Source organism: Sus scrofa, chromosome 5 (assembly GCF_000003025.6).
Source record: "Sus scrofa isolate TJ Tabasco breed Duroc chromosome 5, Sscrofa11.1, whole genome shotgun sequence".
In the NCBI taxonomy this organism is placed as follows: domain Eukaryota; kingdom Metazoa; phylum Chordata; class Mammalia; order Artiodactyla; family Suidae; genus Sus; species Sus scrofa.
The window spans coordinates 93,209,730-93,227,818 of NC_010447.5; the positions used below are offsets into that span (position 1 = coordinate 93,209,730).

Sequence of the window (18,089 nt, forward strand, 5' to 3'; positions counted from 1 at the left end):
AGCATCGTGTCAGCATTCAGTACATTCACCTAAAAGAGGAACATTAGCAACTTTGAAGGAGAAGGAAACCTCAGTATATTGGGAGCAGCAGGTACTGTAGCCTCATTTGCTAGACTTTTAATAACCCAGAATCTTAAATATATTTTTCCTTTTCAGCTTTTTTTTAAATTTCATGAATGACCTAAGCTGTCCATATTGCTCTTTCCCTGTACAAACAGGATGCAAAGGCAGGCTTGGTCAGTGGGAAAGAATCTGCTAATATCTAGAGTCCAATACCTTTGTGAAACTGGAGGATAGATCCATCCATTGGCTAATGTGGGATGGCGATCTTGTATCTTTCCCTCTCTCTGCCTTTCTATTCATCTCTGTGTGTCATATGATAGTAATTTTTTATTTCCATTATTGTATTTTGCATCTCTTCTTGCTTAAGTTTTCTATCTTTTATCTCTTTGCTCAGCGTTTCCTGTAAATTATCCATCTTTGCCTCAGTTTATTACCAATGTCTTGCATCATCTTCAGCATCAACAATCTAAAGTCTTTTTCCTGGAGACTGAGAATCTCCTGGTCACTTAGCAGTTTTTCTGGGGTTTCTCCTTTCTCCTTCATCTGAGTTATAGTTCTCTTATCTTTTCATTTTTATAGGTTTTTGGTGTGGTGACCTTTTTACAGATAATAGAATTGTAGCCTCTCTTCTGGTGTCTGCCCCCCTTGTGGCTGAAGTCGATACAGGGGCTTGCTGTAGGCTTCCTCATAGGAGGATCTGATGCCTGCCCCTCTGGTGGGTAGGGCTTTGTCTCTGGGTGGAGATTAGAGGTGGCTGTGTGCCTGGGGGGTGTTTAGGCAGCCTATTTACTGATGGGCAGGGCTGTGATCCCACCTGGATTGTTGTTTGGCCTGGGGCTTCCCAGGGCTGATGGGTGGGGCCAGATTTTCCTAAAATGGCCACCTCCAGAGAAAGGCATGCTGCTGAATATTCCCGAGAGCTTTGCTTGCAATGTCTTCCCCCACAACAAGTCACATTCACCCCTGTTTTCCCAGGAGCTTCTCCAAGAACTGCAGTCAGCTTTGACCCAGATTCCTTTGGAGACTTTGCTTTGCCCTGGGACCCAGTGCATGTGAAAGTCTGTGTGCGCCTTTTAAGAAGGGGGTCTCTGTTTCCCCCAGTCCCATGGAGCTCAGGCGCACAAGCCCCAGTGGCCTTCAATGCCAGATGCTCTGGGGGCTCTTTCTCCCAGCGCCAGATCCCCGTGCATGGGAGTTTGATGTGGGGCTCAGAACTCTCACTCCTGTAGGTGAGTCTCTGTGAACCAGTTACTTTCCAGTCTGTGGGGCTTCGGGGAGGTATGGGGTTGCTTATATCATGTAATCGCCCCTCCTACTTCTTGAGGTGGCCTCCTCTTTGTCTTCTGGAGTAGGATATCTTTTTGAAAGTTTCCGGTCCAAATTTTTGGTTGAAGATTGCTCGGTATTTGGTTGTAAATGCTTTTAGGAGAGCAGTTCAGCTCCAGTCCTTCTATTCTGCCATCTTAATCCCATCTCCCCGATAGTAAATTTTTTCTGGTCCCAAACAAAAAAAATCTATTATTAAGGCTGTATTGAGATCTTTTCTCTCCTAGACCATCTAGGGCCTTAAGTCTTTCATGGCCTATTTCTTGTTGCCCTTTCTTCACTAAGAACCCTGACTGCAAACCCCCAGGGTTCAATGACCAATTTGTTAATTACGTTGAGGCCTTTTCCCATGAACAGCCAGCGCTGCTACTGAAATAAGACCAGTGATGTTTATGACCAAGTGTATACATACTTAGGTATGTTGTGATCTGTATAAAAAAAGATCATCTTGGCCATGCAGAATTTGGTTTCCATCTGTAAGAATGGTGATAAATTCTGCATGTGAGCAGTTAACATATTCAAAAACATGCAACTTTCTAAGTCCACGGGCATGGTGGTAAGAGAAAGCACAGCACAGTCTAGTTAGGGAGGTAAACAGTAGACAAGGAACAAATACAAAAAGACACCTCTGATCAGTTACGGAGGAAGACATGAGGACGCCATGTTAGTGGGAAGTCCACCTTCTTTGGGGGTAGGTCACGGATTACTTTTCTGAAGATGCGACAATTAAGCTGAAATCTGGAGATCTAAAAGCATTCAGTTATGCTAGGAAGGCAGAGCAATGTTTAAAAAAAAAAAAAAAAAAGTCTGTCCTTTGAGCAGAAATTATTTTAGGATGAGAGGCTGCCTGCGATCAGGAACGCAGACTGATTGGGAGACAGGACTTCTTGGCGAATCCATCATATATTCCATACTCATTTCTACACTGCTTCCATTTCAGTGTTTGCCACCAGCCAGGACCCAGGAAGCTAAGTGCTGTATGTTGTTTTCTATGTCCCCCTAGAACCTGAATACGCACGTCTTGAGTGCTCTGGGCACAGCTAACGAGTGGCCTTCAAAATCCTTTATGTGAACTTGCTTTTCTGTGATCTCTGATTCTAGTTTCGCTTTTCTTCATCACATGGTTGAGTAATTCATAGTGTTAGTGATAGGATATTTTTTTTGGGGGGGGTGGATTTTAATGAGCATTTCAAACTCCAAAAGTCATTCTCATTCAGGTTTTTTAGGTTCAGACCCTAACATTATTAGGCACATGACAAAGGTGGACAATTGGAGGTGCAGAGCGTGTCTGCTCAGAGACCGGAATGGTGTAGAGAACAGCACAGGCCAGTATGCAATAAGACGAAAGTGAAAACTGATAAATCTCTGAGGGAGAAAAGTAGAAAAGATACCTTACCCGATGACTGCTGGCACTAGAGCATAAGCATCAGCAGAGCAGGGGCCTGGATCCTGCCTCCTCCTTCTGTGGGGGCTCAGTAAATATTCGCTGAGTGAACAGACAAAAGGAACCTGAGCAGGTACATTCAGCTGGGTTAGCGGTACTAAGACGTGCTTTATGCCTGTCTTAAAATAAGCTTGAATTAGGAATGGGGGGTTTTGATTTTGTTCTTACTGTTTTCAATAAATGATAAACTGGTAAGATTATGACAGAGGGAAATGTGAACGTTTTCATTTTCCTAAAAAAATGCTTGGGAAGATGATCAACCGTGGCTTTGATCCCAAGGTTATAACACCCAGAGTACTTCGGCATCTCTTAGTTTATAGCTGGTGGCGTTTCATGCATGTGTCCTACCTGTGTGGGCGTGGGCGCGTTAGTCTCTTTGTATCTCTGTTTCTTCATTTGTGAAATGAGAGCAACAGCAGAACATACCTGGTAGGATTATTGTGAGGATAAAGCAGTTGATATGGATAAAGCCTTCAAATCAGTGCCACGTCCGCAGTAAGCTCTGTATGTGCTGTCACCGCTATTATCTTCATCCCGTCATCATCAGAAGTCTGTTTGCCGTGTTTGAGGGAACTTCTGTCTGGAAGTCTCCTATGCTGCATGATAACTAGAAATGAAAAATTGGAGTTCCCATTGCAGCTCAGCGGTAACAAATCCAACCAGTATCCATGAGGATGCCGGTTCGATCCCTGGCCTCCCTCAGTGGGTGGGGGATCCTGTGTTGCCGTGAGCTGTGGTGTAGGTCACAGACAGGACTCGGCTTTGGCCTGGCTGTGGCTGTGGTGTAGGTGAGCAGCTGCAGCTCTGATTCAGCCCCTGGCCTGGGAACTTCCATATGCCGTGAGTGCAGCCCTAAGAAGAAAAAAAGAAAAAATGATTGAAATTTTAAAAAATTCTCTGATTTCTGTGATACATATATTGGGATTCTGTTGTCAAAATAATTTTAACGCGATAAAATTCGCATACTATAATTGTCACCATTTTAAAGTGTATAATTTAATGTTTTTTAGAATATTCGCAAAGTTGTTCAACCATCGCTACTGTCTAATTTTAGAATATTTAATTCCTCCAAAAATGGCTTTAGCATATTTTCGTTACCCACACACCCATTACCAATCTCTGCCCGTTCTTCCCTCCTCCTAGTCCCTGGCGAGCACTAATCTCCGTCTGTCTTCATAGATTTCTGACCATTTCACATACATGGAATCACAAAATATGTGGCTTTTATTTATGTCTTCTTTAACTTAGCCTCGTGTTTTCAAGTTTCACCATGTTTGTAGAATGTATCAGTATTCCATTCTTTTTTGTGGGTAAGTGATAGTCAGTGTAGAGATAATACCAGCTTGTTTTTCCACTCATTACTACAGTATCTTGATGCATACATGTCTCCATTTTATTGGCTACGATAAATAATGCTGCTCTGATATTCATGTACAAGTTTTTACATGAGCGTATGTTTTCATTTCATTACCACAGAGCGGAATTGTTGTGTTATCATAATTGAAGGTTTAACATTGTGAGGAATTACCAAACTGTTTTCCAGAGCAGCCACATCATCTTACAATCCCAACAGCAAAATATAAAGATTCCAATTTCTCTACCTCTTCACCAACAATTGTTATAGCTTTTTTATTTTAGTCATCTTAGTGGAGATGAAGTATTATCTCATTGTGGTTTTTATTTCCATTTCCCTGACGACCGATATTGAGCATGTCTTATGTGCTTGTTGGCCATTTGTGTATCTTCTTTAGAGAAATGTCTATTCAGATCTTTTGACCAATGTTTTTAAAAATCTTCAAGTTGTAAGAGTTCTTTATATGTTCTTTGCACAAGTCTCTTATCAAATATGTGATTTGCAAATATTCCCCCCAATTCTATGCAGTTTCCCCACACTTGATGTTGTTTTTTGAAGCATTAGCAATTTTATATTTTGATAAAGTCTAACTTATTATTTCATCGTTTGTACTTTTTGTGTTGAATCTAAGAAGCTCAGTCTAATTCAAGGTGAGGAAAATTTACTTCTATGTTTTCTTCTGAGGTTTTTTAAAAAAATTGTTTTTATAGTTGATTTACAATGTTCTGTCAATTTCCACTATACATGGAGTTCCCTTCATGGCTCAAACATGACTAGGATCCCTGAGGATGCAAGTTCGATCCCTGGCCTCGTTCAGTGGGTTAAGGATCTGGTGTTGCTGTGAGCTGTGGTGTAGGTCACAGATGTGGCTTGAATCCCACATTGCTGTGGCCGTGGTGTGGGCCGGCAGCCGTAGCTCTGATTCGACCCATAGTCTGGGAACTTGCATATGCCATAGGTGTGGTCCTGCAAAAAAAAAAAAAAATTCTGCTGTACAGCAAAGTGACCCAGTCTCTCTCTCTCAAACACACATACATATATCCACACATTCTTTTTCTCACATTCTCTTCCATCATGTTCCATTACAAGTGTTTAGATACAGTTCTCTATGCTATACAGCAGGGTCCCATTGCTTATCTACTCCAAATGCTATAGTTTGCATTTACTAACCCCACCCCCCACTCCATCCCCCTCCCTCCCCATCCCCCTTGGCAACCACAAATCTGTTCGTGAGTTTGTTTTTTTCCTGTAGATAGGCTCATTTGTGTCCTCTATTAGATTCCAGAAATAAGTGATATCATATGGTATTTGTCTCTTTCTGACTTATTTCACTTAGTATGAGAGCCTCTAGTTCCATCCATGTTGCTGCAAATGGCATTATTTTGTCCTTTTTTATGGCTGGGTAGTATTCCATGTGTGTATGTACCACATCTTCTTGATCCATTCTTTTGTTGATGATTATTTGGGTTGTTTCCATGTCTCAGCTATTGTGAATAGTGCGGCAGTGAATATGGGGGTGCATGTATCTTTTTGAATGAAAGTTTTGTCTGGATATATATGCCCAGGAGTGTGATTGCTGGATCATAGGGGTAGTTCTATATGTCGTTCTCTGAGGTACCTCCATACTGTTTTCCATAGTGGCTGTATCTTCTAAGATTTTTATTGTTGTAGCTCTTAACATGGGTCAAACTTAATTATGAGTTAATTTTGTGTGTGGCTCGAAGTAGGAACCCAAATCCATTCTTTTGAATTTAAACATCTAGTCTTCCCAGCACTATTTCTTAAAAGACAAACAAACAAAAACCTGTTCTTTTCTCATTGTCTTGGCAAGCTTATCCAAAATCTCTTGACCAGATATGGAAGGGTCTATTTCTAGACTCTTAATTCTTTGATTTATGTATCTGTCCTTATACCAGTCCTACATTGTCTTGATTACTGTAGTTTTGCAGAGAATTTTGAAACTGGGAAATGTTTTGAGTGCTCCAACTTTGTCCTTCAATATTATTTTGGCTCTTGTGCGTTCCTTGCATTTATGTATGCATTTTAAGACCAGCTTGTCAATTTTTTTTCAAAAGATAGGCATTACATTGACTCTGAATATATCAATTTGGGGGACTACTACCATCTTAACAGTATTAAGTCTTCTGGTTCATGAACATGGAATATGAAATGTCTATTTATTTCAATCTTTAAGTAAGTCTTGTACTTTTTGTTAAATTTATTCCTTAGCATTTTATTCTTTTTGATGCTGCTATAGGTGGTGTTATTTTCTTGATTTTTTTATTTGCAGATTTTTCATTGCCATATGTTTGGAGGACTTTGTTTTTTATTATGGTAAAATACATAGAAAAATTGACCGTATTTACCATTTTACTCATTTTTAAGTGTACAGTGTACTCATCTTGTGTATTCACGATGTGTAACCACCACCACTATCTGTTTGGCAATCTCTTTCATCTTTCCAAACAGAAACTCTGTACTCATTAGGCAATTGTACTCTACAATTCCTCTCTCCCCTCCCCCTAGCTCATAGTCACCTCTGCTCTCTCTGGATTTGCCTGTTCCTGGTAGTGCATGTTTTTATATCTTATTTCAATTAGCATAATATTTTCAAGGTTCATACAGCATCTAGTAGAATTCCATTTATGGTTAAATAATATTCAATTGTATGTGTATACCACATTTTGTTTATATATTTATCTGTGGATGGGTACTGGGTTGTTTTTACTATGAATATTGGTGTACAAATATCTGCTCAGGTTCTTGCTTTCAGTTCTTTTGGAGATAGAATTACCATATGATCTAGCAATTCCACTCCTGTGTTTTAACTTTTTGAGGAATAGCCAAACTGTTTTCCACAGTGGCTGACCATTTTATATTCCTACCAGCAATGCACGAGAGTTCCAGTTTCTTCACATTCTCACTACCACTTGGATGTGACTTAAAATCAAGAATTAGACAGCATCTAACAACCATTTTTTCCTTATAGTTGAGAATGAACAATTAAATGAAAGCTAGGCTTTGAAAAGAGGAATATTTTAAATTATATATATAATGTATATTGTTTATTGTTGTATAAGCAATATATATGACTTTCATATTATAAGCATTTATATATATGTAAATGTTTATATATATGTAAATGTTCAAGCTTGAAAAGTACAATCACGCTTCCCGTTTTTCCCTATGGTGTCAAAGGCAACAGAAACCACTGTTAGAACTCTACCCGACAAGAGTGAGGAGACCTGCGGATGTTTCTTGAACCCTTCTCTAATGTCATCGGAATGTTCACCTGCAGCCTCAAAAAAGAGAACAGAAGACATGAGCGACCTCCCTTCTGAGAGCCAGAGAAGCATACCGCTTGCTGTGACCGATGCCTTGGAGCATATTATGGAACAGCTCAATGTTTTGACACAGGTGGGTTGGCATGCTTACCTGGGGGTAAGATGCACAAAACAATCCTGGTTACAGCAGGTTGCAGGAGTAGCAGAGCAGGGAACAATTTTTCTTTCTTGGTGAGGTCAGAGCCCAGACACAGGCATACACGTACACGTGTGTGGTACACACACACACGCAGTACTGTATCTGGCACCTGAGGACCAGAAGGCAGTGGGAGAGCCTTTGTGAAGAACTGAGGTGGTACTTCATTCTCCTAAGTGTACTTGATTCTGGACAGTAATATTTTGCCCTAAGATTTTTCATGCAATGTAGTTAGTCAGTTTTAGACATAATCAAAGAAATATTTTAGGGCTGTAAGAAAAATGTATTGGGATTAATTATTTTGGTTAGAATATTTTGAAATATGGGCAATGTTAGGTTTCCACTCCAAATACATTCTCCACATCCAGTATGTAACTTCCCTCATTCCCAAAGCTGCTTACATGGATGACTGTATTCTTCTGGAGGTGATGGTTTTCCCAGTTCCCTGTTGGAATGTGACACAGTCCTTTGATGCAGTTTACCTTTGCAAAGAAGGAATACCATGGACCCTAACATACCAAAGATCTTCCACCCCTTGGTGAGGAAATACAGATGTCCTGTGAAGGAGAAAGTGTATTAAAATGTATATATCAGGGAGTTCCCCCTTGTAACTCAGTGGAAATGAACCTGACTGGAATCCACCACGATGTGGGTTCGATCTCTGGCCAGGCTCAGTGGGTTAAGGATCCGGCGCTGCTGCGACCTATGGTGTAGGTTGTAGATGTGACTCTGATCTGGCTGTGGGGTAGGCCAGCAGCTCCAGCTCCAATTCAACCCCGAGCCTGGGAGTTTCCATATACTGCAGGCGAGGCTCTAAAAAACAGTATACATCAAAGGTGACCCTTCCAGCTCTGCTGATTCAGCGTTTCCTTGGAAGAAGTCTTATTGTTACTCTTGGGCAAATACAATGAGGATACTAATATTTGTCAGGGGACTGTCCCCAGTTACTAGTTTTCCAGAATTATTTCAAATTGAAGTAGCTTTTCCAGTTGAAATTGCTCTTGCATAGAAATCATTCATTCTTGTTCTCAATCCTGGCTATGCATTATAATCAAACCACCCGGCCAGTTAAAAATCAGCCACGTGTCCAGTTCTCACCTCCATAGACTGAGACCCTGGCACTGGTCGCCTAAGATTCTGTTTTGAGTTTAGAGCCTTTGTTGCTCCAGCTGTGGTGTAGGTCAAAGCCGCAGCTCAGATTCAGTCCCTGCCCCAGCAACTTCTGTATGCCATGGGTATGGCTGTGTGTGTGTGTGTGTGTGTGTGTGTGTGTGTATGGATCAGGACCTTTTTAGTTAAGGGACATGGCTGTGGGTCAAGAAAGATTGTGAGAACATGCTTTGTGAGACTTTGAAGTCATAAGATTTGTTCAATGAAAAAATCATTACTTTTCACTTTGCAGTATGCTGCTGGAGGTGGCTTTGTGTTTATCAGACACTCCTTTACTTTAGAGGCAGTTTTTCTCTCTGATTCGCCAGCTTTAGTTTGGTTGGCCTGTTTCCCACATGCCCTGGCTTCACCGGCACTGTCACATTTGGGGTTGCGTCTTCTTTAGGGAATCCTCCCAAACAAATCTTTTCCATTCTGTAGTGTGTCAGCCTTGTGACCTATTTTGTCTTATTTTTACCTGATTCAAGGTTAAATGAATCACTTTAAAAATTTTTTTAAAATTAAAGATTTACAACAATATTGAAGAATTGGCTTCACATGAAAGCAAGTTGAAAGCAGGCACAGCACACTTGCAAAATGGGAACAGCATGAATCTGAAGGTAAAGAGCAAGTAAAATAAACAAATTCTTACTCACGCACTACAGATGACTGAAACATCTCCTAACCTCGCTGCAATGTGTATAACTATCTGTATTGAATTATAATGAGAAATAAAGTGAAATTACATTGAAGGTAGTAGGTAAGTGGAGTTAAGCAGTATTAAAGGCGTTGATAATATACACATTGACAGCTTTTGCATGTGGAATTGTGATGATGTATGGAAAGTATCAGGCAAAATGCTTGGCACATAGTAGGCATGCGAGAAATTAGCATTGCTATTAATGTGTGAGTCATGACCTATATATAGTATGAAATGTGAGATCAAAAGCTATTAGATAATGATTGTTTTAAAGCCGATTACCTTCAGAAGCTGGGAATCAATTCATCATCTTGAAATTTACTGACTAACCAAGCCTCTATCCTGCTTTCCCTGTATGAAGTGTACCACCCGGTAGCCAAATTATGTATGAGAGAAGGGTCTCTCATTTCTAAATTATCCCAAAACATTTTTATTAAATGATGGAATTAGAATACCGTTGGCAATTTCCAAGAATCGGTAGATGTAGGCATTGGGTTGCTCCTAACATCACACACAAGAAAGAATCAAACAGTGTTACTGTGATCATGCCCTCTCAAGAGGAGACTCACCCAGCGCTCTGACCTGAGTCTTATCAAGCCTCTGAATCTCGCTTCCAATATAGAGGGAAGAAGAACAGATCAAATTCACCTCAAGTATGAAATCCCTAAAATCCATACTGCTGGAGGCTGTACAGCTCAAGTGGCCTGAGCCTGTCAACAGACAAAGGATAAAGAAACAAAGGGAGAGGCTGGGGATCTGTAGGTTACAACACTTTAACTTTGTCTAATCCATTGTCAAGACTTGAAATAGCATTTAGAGTGTCTAGGGATGTATACTTGAAAGGTAAAACCATAATGACATGCAGACAGGTGATTATAATGGTCAGTATAGTGGCCGTGAAGGGGCAGGTGCATGCAAGCCACTCTGGGGTGGCCGCTAGAGTACTAGTTCTTGAACTGTGTGCTGGTCCCAAGGGTGTTTTTCTGCGCAATTTCTGAATCTATTTCATAGTAAAACGTGTTTCTTAGTGATGTAAGACTGAAGACAGACATGGCCAATACCACAAACAATTGATTTCCCAAGTTTAAAATCAGTGATTCATGAGTGTGTGTGGGGGTGGGTGTGTAGTCATATACTCACTTAGGAGCCAAAGGAGTTAGAATTGCAAAGATCCATTAAGTCCTGTGTGGCTGGCACCAGCTTAAGCATTTACATGCCTTATTTCATTCAGTCTTCCTGACAACCTTATGAGGTGCTGTTGTCAACTTCTGGGTGCAGAAGTGGGTGGCAATATTTTCAAAGTAAAAGAAGTATCCAGCTGCCTGGGGTAGAAAAGGGATGGTCCATCACGGATTGATTGGGACAGAATAACCAGTGATGCCATCCAAGTAGAGGCAGGTATGTGGCCTTCCATCCCCAGCCTCCCCCCCCCATTCCACGTTACCTATGATACTATTTCACATGCCTCACATGGCCCCTGCCCTGGCATGGATGCTTCAGAAGATCAGACTTCAGAACTGTGTTCAGAGCCTGATTTCTCACCCCTTTTCCTCGAATGCTTCGTTTTTTACCTTTTGAGAGGGTGCCGAAGCAGAGCAAGTTCTGGGGCTCATTTCTGAGCCAGCCTCCTGGCCCAAGAGTGGGCGTTCCCGTTCTGAAAAGGCTCTTGCCTGCAGAGATTATGCTCCTCGTCCAGGTCACCAGGCATTGATGATTCTGTCCCCCTTTTTACAGACCGTGTCCATCTTGGAGCAGCGACTGACTTTGACAGAGGATAAGCTCAAAGACTGCCTTGAAAATCAGCAGAGGCTTTTCAGTGCCATCCAACCGCAGAGTTGAACAGCCAAGAAGGAGCAGAGGCACAAGACATGAACCCATGTACCTATACTCGGGAAGGTAGTCCACGATGCTTCATGCAACACAACCATGTTTAATTATCATGGCATTTCTCCAAAGGGTGAGCAACAGAACAAAAGGCAGAAAAGACATAATTAAGGACTAATTTAAACACACAAATCAATGTTGAGGACCAACTCAAATCATTTCCATTTATGACTGCCATAATAAAGTCATCAGCACTCAAGTGGCTCCACATTTCCCCCATATTATTTTAAATGTCAGTTTTTCTTGATAGTTCAAATCCTGCTAGAAAAGTAAGCACATCTCTGGATTTTGTTATTTCACATTGACCATCTTCAGGCAATTCCTTAAAACAATGTATTTCTTAGTGAGCAATACCCTTAGTACGAAGTAATTCACTTACCGTAAAACAGCATTTTCTATTCAGAGAATAAGTTAATGATCTGACCTGTATTTCTTTCAGTTCAAATTCTTCCTTTCTTACCTATTATGCCTTTGCAAGACCATCTCGTGGGGCTCCCAAACCACAGATGTACCACAGCAAGAATACACTTCCTTTCATTAGCCACCGTGCATAAAGACATGTGACAGTGGGCTTGGATTTCATGGTATACATTGTTTATTCTTGGGCCAGCCTGAAAGAAATGAAGCGTTAGCAACGTGAAGTGCACGTATCTTCTTTCGTAGATGAGTACGCACTGAATGATTTGGCATGTACCCAAACCTGTGATCCCAGGTTACAAAAATTAAGTTAGTGTGATTTTAGAAGTCTCAAAACCCAGGACAATGCAAGAGCAGTATTTAAAAATACATACAAATGTGTGTTCACATGATTCAAAAATGTCTCGAGTGATTTTGGGCGCTGCCTAGAAGTCCTTTAAAAAAGCACTTGCATCACTGTCTTCCGATTTTTTCTTTTTAAGTCAATTGTGATTTGAAACAAAATGAAAATGAGCCAGACATTCGAAAAAGATCTTGGATACAAATTAAGAACTTTATCTTAAACAAAATAGAGAGTAAATTGGAGAAAAATGAATTTAGCTTGCATTTTAACCTCTATGAAGAGCACAGAAGGTAGGAGAAGGCAGTCCGTGTTTCTGATGCCTTTAGGCATCACATGGGGAAATACTGTCTCCGTTTGGGAAAAGAAAAAGTGAAATCCTGTTTATGTAGGAGTCTACATGTAGAGTTTTTTCCCAAAGCCATTTCAATTGTATTTATGAGGTGGTTTTGTTTTTTATCATCTCATTGTATGTTTTAAGTGCCTTTTTATATAAAGTGTGAACTTCTAGAGTTTCAAGAGTATATAAGACTAAGTGGCATTGTATTTTTATAACCTCACTAAGAAGACTAAGAAATGAAATACCATACCAATTTTTACTTTTTTTATGCTTCAAACAATAAAGACGTTTTACATTAAAAAAAAAAAAAAAAAAAAAAAAAAAGTTTCTTTTTCCATGATGAAGATCTAGAAATACTGAGCTTCTCGCAGAGCTCGCTCGGCTTTAACCTTCCCAACAGTCCCCTGGAGCGCGGGTCCCAACCGTTTCCTGGGCCCTGTTCCCTAGAGGCTGTGATTCACCAGGTCTGGTCTGGGGGGCCCAGTAATTTGCATTTCTAACAAGCTCACAGGAGATTTGCTGCTACTGGCCCCAGGCCCACACTTTAGAAACCCCCGACCAGCTAGAGCCACTTCCTCCACATGGAGCTGCCACATACTCTTACAACCATAGATCTTTCTAAGTGATATAAAAACAGTCGTGACATAAATATAAAAAAAGCCTTGACAGTTTTTCAAGAGGGTGATTTTATAATCCTCCCACACACACTTTTTTTTTTTTTTTTTTAAGCTTTTGAGTATTGTCTTCCTCAAATTCCAGCTCCTTGTCTGTCCTGGCTCTATTTGCACTGCACGAGCAATGTCTCCACCTGCAAGGCCTAGAAGGCAGGCTCAGTATGTCCAAAGCCAACCTCTGCTGCGCTCCAGCCCGCAGCAACCACCCACCCATCGGCTCTTCCCCTGGTCCTCCCAGCGTGATTAATGGCAACTAGCCTTCCCTCGAGGTGCTCAGGCTGGACACCTTGGAGACATCCTGGAAGCCTTGGTCTCACCCTCCACCTGCCCTTCCTTCCGCACATCGTATGGCGATGTAAGAAACAGCTTATCATCTCTCCTACCTCCATCAGCCACCAAGGCCCAGGCCACCAGCGTCTCTTACCTGGATGACTGTAGTGCCTCTCAACTGTCTCCCACTGTCACCCTTGCACGACAGGCCAGACTGCTTCTTGAAAAGCCTGCGTTAAAACAATAGTTCTGAGGCTCTCGGGCTCAGAAGCTTTCAGGGCCTTCCCATCTTCCTCCGTGTAAAAGCTCAAGACTTGACAGTATTGATGTGGCCCCTCCGCCTTCATCTTTGACCTCCCCTCCCCATCCCCCCCTTGGTGTGTGTGTGGTGGGGGGTCTTCCTCATTCGCTGCCCTCTGGCTACAGAGGTCTCCTTTTTTTCCTTCAAGAAGCAAAATGGCTCCCACCTGAGGGCATTTGTGCTTGTCATCTACTCTGCCCCGAGCTCTGTCCCCAGGGATCCCTCCTCACTTTCCAGTCCTGCTCGCCTGTTGCCGTTCCAGAGGTGTTCTTCCCGACCAACCTCGGTGAAGCTGTGACCCTCCATGCACTCGCTGCAGAGCTCTGGTACAACACAGATCACGACCCAGTTACGTTCTGTCTCTTCCGCTGTGGCCTGAATTCCCAAAAAACAAGTGCTGTCATCTTTAGATTCCCCACCTAGCACAGTGCCTTGTTCCCAGGAGGAGTGAAACAGATAGCTGTCAACTGAAAAAGAAGATGCTCAACTTCAAAGTTGAGAATTGGGAATTCCTTGATGGCTCAGTGGGTTAGGGAGCTGGCGTTGTCAGATACCGGTTCGATCCCTGGCCCAGGATCTTCTACATGCTGCAAGCGTAGCCAAAAAAATAAATAAAACTAACTGGAAAAAAAAGCTCGAGAATTATGTTTCATTCAGTGGACTTACTGAGGACTTAAGTCCAGGATACAGCTGCTCAGATAGCTCAGAGAGGCTCTTCCTGAAGAGGTAAGACAGAAGTCAGGATATGTAAGAGTTTTTGTAAAAAAACAAAAAAAGCCCACGACATCAAAACCACAAACAGGAGTTTCTGCTTTGGCACGATGGGATTGGCGGCATCTCTGCAGCACCAGGATGAAAGTTCGATCCCCAGCCCAGCACGCTGGGTTAACAGGATCTGGCATTGCCACAGCTGTGACAGAGCACACCTGTGGCCTGGATCTGATCCCTGGCCCTTATGTCCTGGGGCAGCCAAAAAAGAAGGGGGACGGGGGGAATAGGTGGTCAGAATATCAAAAGATTACTATTAAAGAAAACCATACATCTCAAGTTAATGAACTTAATACTCTTGTACTTACGTAAAGATACAATAGTCTAGGCTTATTGAATTATTTCTTTGATATTCACCTTAACTGTATCTGGCCAATACCCAGTTTTCCTCCATCCTGAATCCCCTCAGTGCAGTCAGGGGTGGCTGCAGTGGCTCATGGCTTGGTGGACTCAGCATTATTAATTTACTGAAATGGCAGGCATCATTCTATGTCCATAATGTTTCCTCTTGGTCCTAAATTCGACCATTGTTTGGGATGCATTTCATAACCAATTTTGTCCCATGGTGCTAGGAAGGCTCATTCCTACATCAGGCAAAGACTCTGATATGCCATTCAATCTGCCCATTTTTTGGATGAGGCTCTATGGATCATCTAAAATTCTCCGCATCACCCATCTTACTAGTCTCTTAGGATCTAGTAAATGTTTTCCCTTATTGCTTCTTCCCATACCTAGAGTTACACTGTTACCATTATTTTATGTAGAATTATGTGTGATCAGCTGCCTCAAGACTTTCAACCATCATTAATTTTGTCAGCGGCCTGGTTACATGTTGGGTAATGTGAGAGTAATGATCATATAAAACAGAAAAGACACAGGTAATAGAGTTAGTAACATTAAGTCATGGTAGGTCAGAGAGAAACACAAGGTACAAGTACTTTGAAAATAGTAAGAGAGCAAATTACAACAGTGATTCGTATAACTAGTTTAAATCTGGTTGCAACAAGCCATCAAGTCCACAGGGGAGCCAGCTAGAGAAGCCAAATTCTGGAAGCATCAGGTAGAGAGAAAAAGACCAAGGTTTCATCATCATTTACAAAGGTATACTTTGTCAACTTGTTATAGATCATAGTTTGCATAGAGGAACTATTTTCTGGAAAAGATTAAAAGCCAGTATATTTCAGGAGTCAGAAAATTGTCACATTTATCAAGTCATTCAATTCTTTGTGACTAATTCCTGTTGATCTGCTTGAAGTCATCAGTTTTTAAATTACTTTTGTTAATTCCTGCCCAAATTCAGTGGTATGATACGAAAGTTATCAGCACACATTTATGAAAAGTCCTTTTATGATTCTTCTTGAAGATGTCCATTTTATAAAAGCATCAGAGTAAAACCAATTTATAAAAGCATCAGAGTAAAACAATGATTATCTTTAAACAACAAAGAGACTTAAAATGGCATGGCTAAAGATCTGATTATAATGCGAATGAAAAGAAACTTGGCTATTTCTGACATACAATACTTTAATAATTAGAATTATGACTGATAACATACCAGGACATATCACAATTTTTAGAAATTTCAAATTTTGGAATATCAGTATTAATGATACTTACCCATATAGTATATCAAAGGTTTACCTCCAAACATTCAATAATGCTTCAAGTAATTTAACATACAAATAGGCTTAATTAGTTTAATATTCCCTGGAGATGCCTTAGGGCTCCTTTGAAGCATCCCAGAGTTAGCTGGAGGTCAAAAGAACTTCAATTAGAATTTGGTATTTGAGAAGTTTGTCAAAAATACCAAAAAAGGAGTTCCCATCGTGGCGCAGTGGTTAACGAATCCGACTAGGAACCATGAGGTTGCGGGTTCGGTCCCTGCCCTTGCTCAGTGGGTTAACGATCCGGCGTTGCCGTGAGCTGTGGTGTAGGTTGCAGACTCGGCTTGGATCTCGTGTTGCTGTGGCTCTGGCGTAGGCCGGTGGCTACAGCTCCGATTCGACCTCTAGCCTGGGAACCTCCATATGCCGCAGGAGCGGCCCAAGAAATGGCAAAAAGACAAAAAAAAAAAAAAAAAATGCTTAAAAAAAAAAAAAAAATACCAAAAAGATTTCAAAACACCTGGTCAAATAAGATCGTAAGTCATTGTGAAACAATACTTATTCATTTAACCAAAGTACCAAAATATTTCAAAAGCAAATATAAGTCACTTAAAAGGTAAAGAAACATACATCAAAAGCAATATCCCAAGAAAACTCTGTTCTCTCAAAAGAGAGAGAAATGAAATCCAGTCCTGCACCAGCCTACCTCAACCCGACTGTGCACAAAACTCCCTTTTCAGGGCTTCATTTCCATAAATCTTTCAGAGCTTTCTGTTTCCCTATGAATTTGTCCTTGCCCACCACTCACACTTCCTCAATTGGTGAGCAGCTCACCAACTGCTGTCGCTGGCCTTTCTTTGCTCACTTTGCTTTCTTCTTTCTTTTTTTTTTTTTTTCCTTTTACAGCTGCACTTGCAGCATATGGAAATTCCTGAGCTAGGTGTTAACCTATGCCATAGCTTACAGCAATGCCAGATTCCTTAACTCACTGGGAGAAACCAGGGATTGAACCCACATCCTCCAGAGACAACACTAGGTCCTTAACCCATTGAGTCACAATGGGAACTCCTCGCTCTGCTTTCTTCTACATTACAGTCATCCTTCCTACCTTTACCCCTCTCCAAACCAGACACCTTAGACCTTCAAGCACTCTTGATGTGACTTGGCTTCAAACTCCTTATGCACGATAATCCAACTTGGCATGTATTAAGAATGCTTCGTCGTAGCCTTGTTAAGTAGGATGCTCCAAACTTGATCTATATCTATAGGAGCTGTGGCTTTACTAAGACTGAATCAGACTGGGAGCAAAGAAGACCAAAGAATACCATGGCATTCCCACTTCAATCAGTAGAAATTACAGAGTGAGAAGACTGCATATGATTGAAAATACATGGAGAAAACTGAAAGAAGCAGGAAGTGTAGAGAGCACAGAATGGCTGTTGTGTAGAAAAGAGCGGAAGGTTCTCAGTTGAAACTCTCACAAAGAAGGATCAACTAGTCTTTCTAGGTAAGCCAATTAGAAAGAAAGCCATTTTGCCCCCACCAGTTGGCAAAAATGACTAAGTCTGGGTGGGATTCTGGACAGTATGGTGGACTAGAAGGACTCGAGCTTATCTCCTTTCACAAAAACACCAAAATCATAACTCACTACCAAACGATTGACAAAAAAGATTAGAAACTGGAGTTCCCATTGTGGCTCAGCTATAATGAACTCATCCAGTGTCCAGGAGGATATGGGTTAAATTCCTGGCCTTGGGAGTTCCCGTTGTGGCGCAGTGGTTAACGAATCCGACTAGGAACCATGAGGTTGCGGGTTCGGTCCCTGCCCTTGCTCAGTGGGTTAACGATCCGGCGTTGCCGTGAGCTGTGGTGTAGGTTGCAGACACGGCTCGGATCCCGCGTTGCTGTGGCTCTGGCGTAGGCCGGTGGCTACAGCTCTGATTCAACCCCTAGCCTGGGAACCTCCATATGCCTC

General features: G+C 41.5%; 1 protein-coding gene and 1 long non-coding RNA gene across 4 annotated transcripts in view; one reads left to right on the top strand and one right to left on the bottom strand.

Annotated features, from left to right (window-relative positions):
* The window catches only part of POC1B (POC1 centriolar protein B), a 90,506-nt gene extending 77,712 nt beyond the window's left edge, over positions 1-12,794 (top strand). For all 3 annotated transcript variants that reach the window (XM_021092774.1, XM_021092776.1, XM_021092775.1), the window contains 2 exons: positions 7,386-7,604; positions 11,251-12,794. In XM_021092774.1, the coding sequence (XP_020948433.1) occupies positions 7,386-7,604; positions 11,251-11,355 (324 nt within the window). In that variant the 3' untranslated portion in view covers positions 11,356-12,794. The remainder of the gene's footprint in view (positions 1-7,385; positions 7,605-11,250) is intronic.
* On the bottom strand, positions 11,880-16,374 carry LOC110260800. The gene is made up of 3 exons (XR_002344270.1): positions 16,128-16,374; positions 13,596-14,117; positions 11,880-12,011 (listed from the first exon to the last, which is right to left on the bottom strand). It is a non-coding gene; the product is annotated as an uncharacterized LOC110260800 (long non-coding RNA).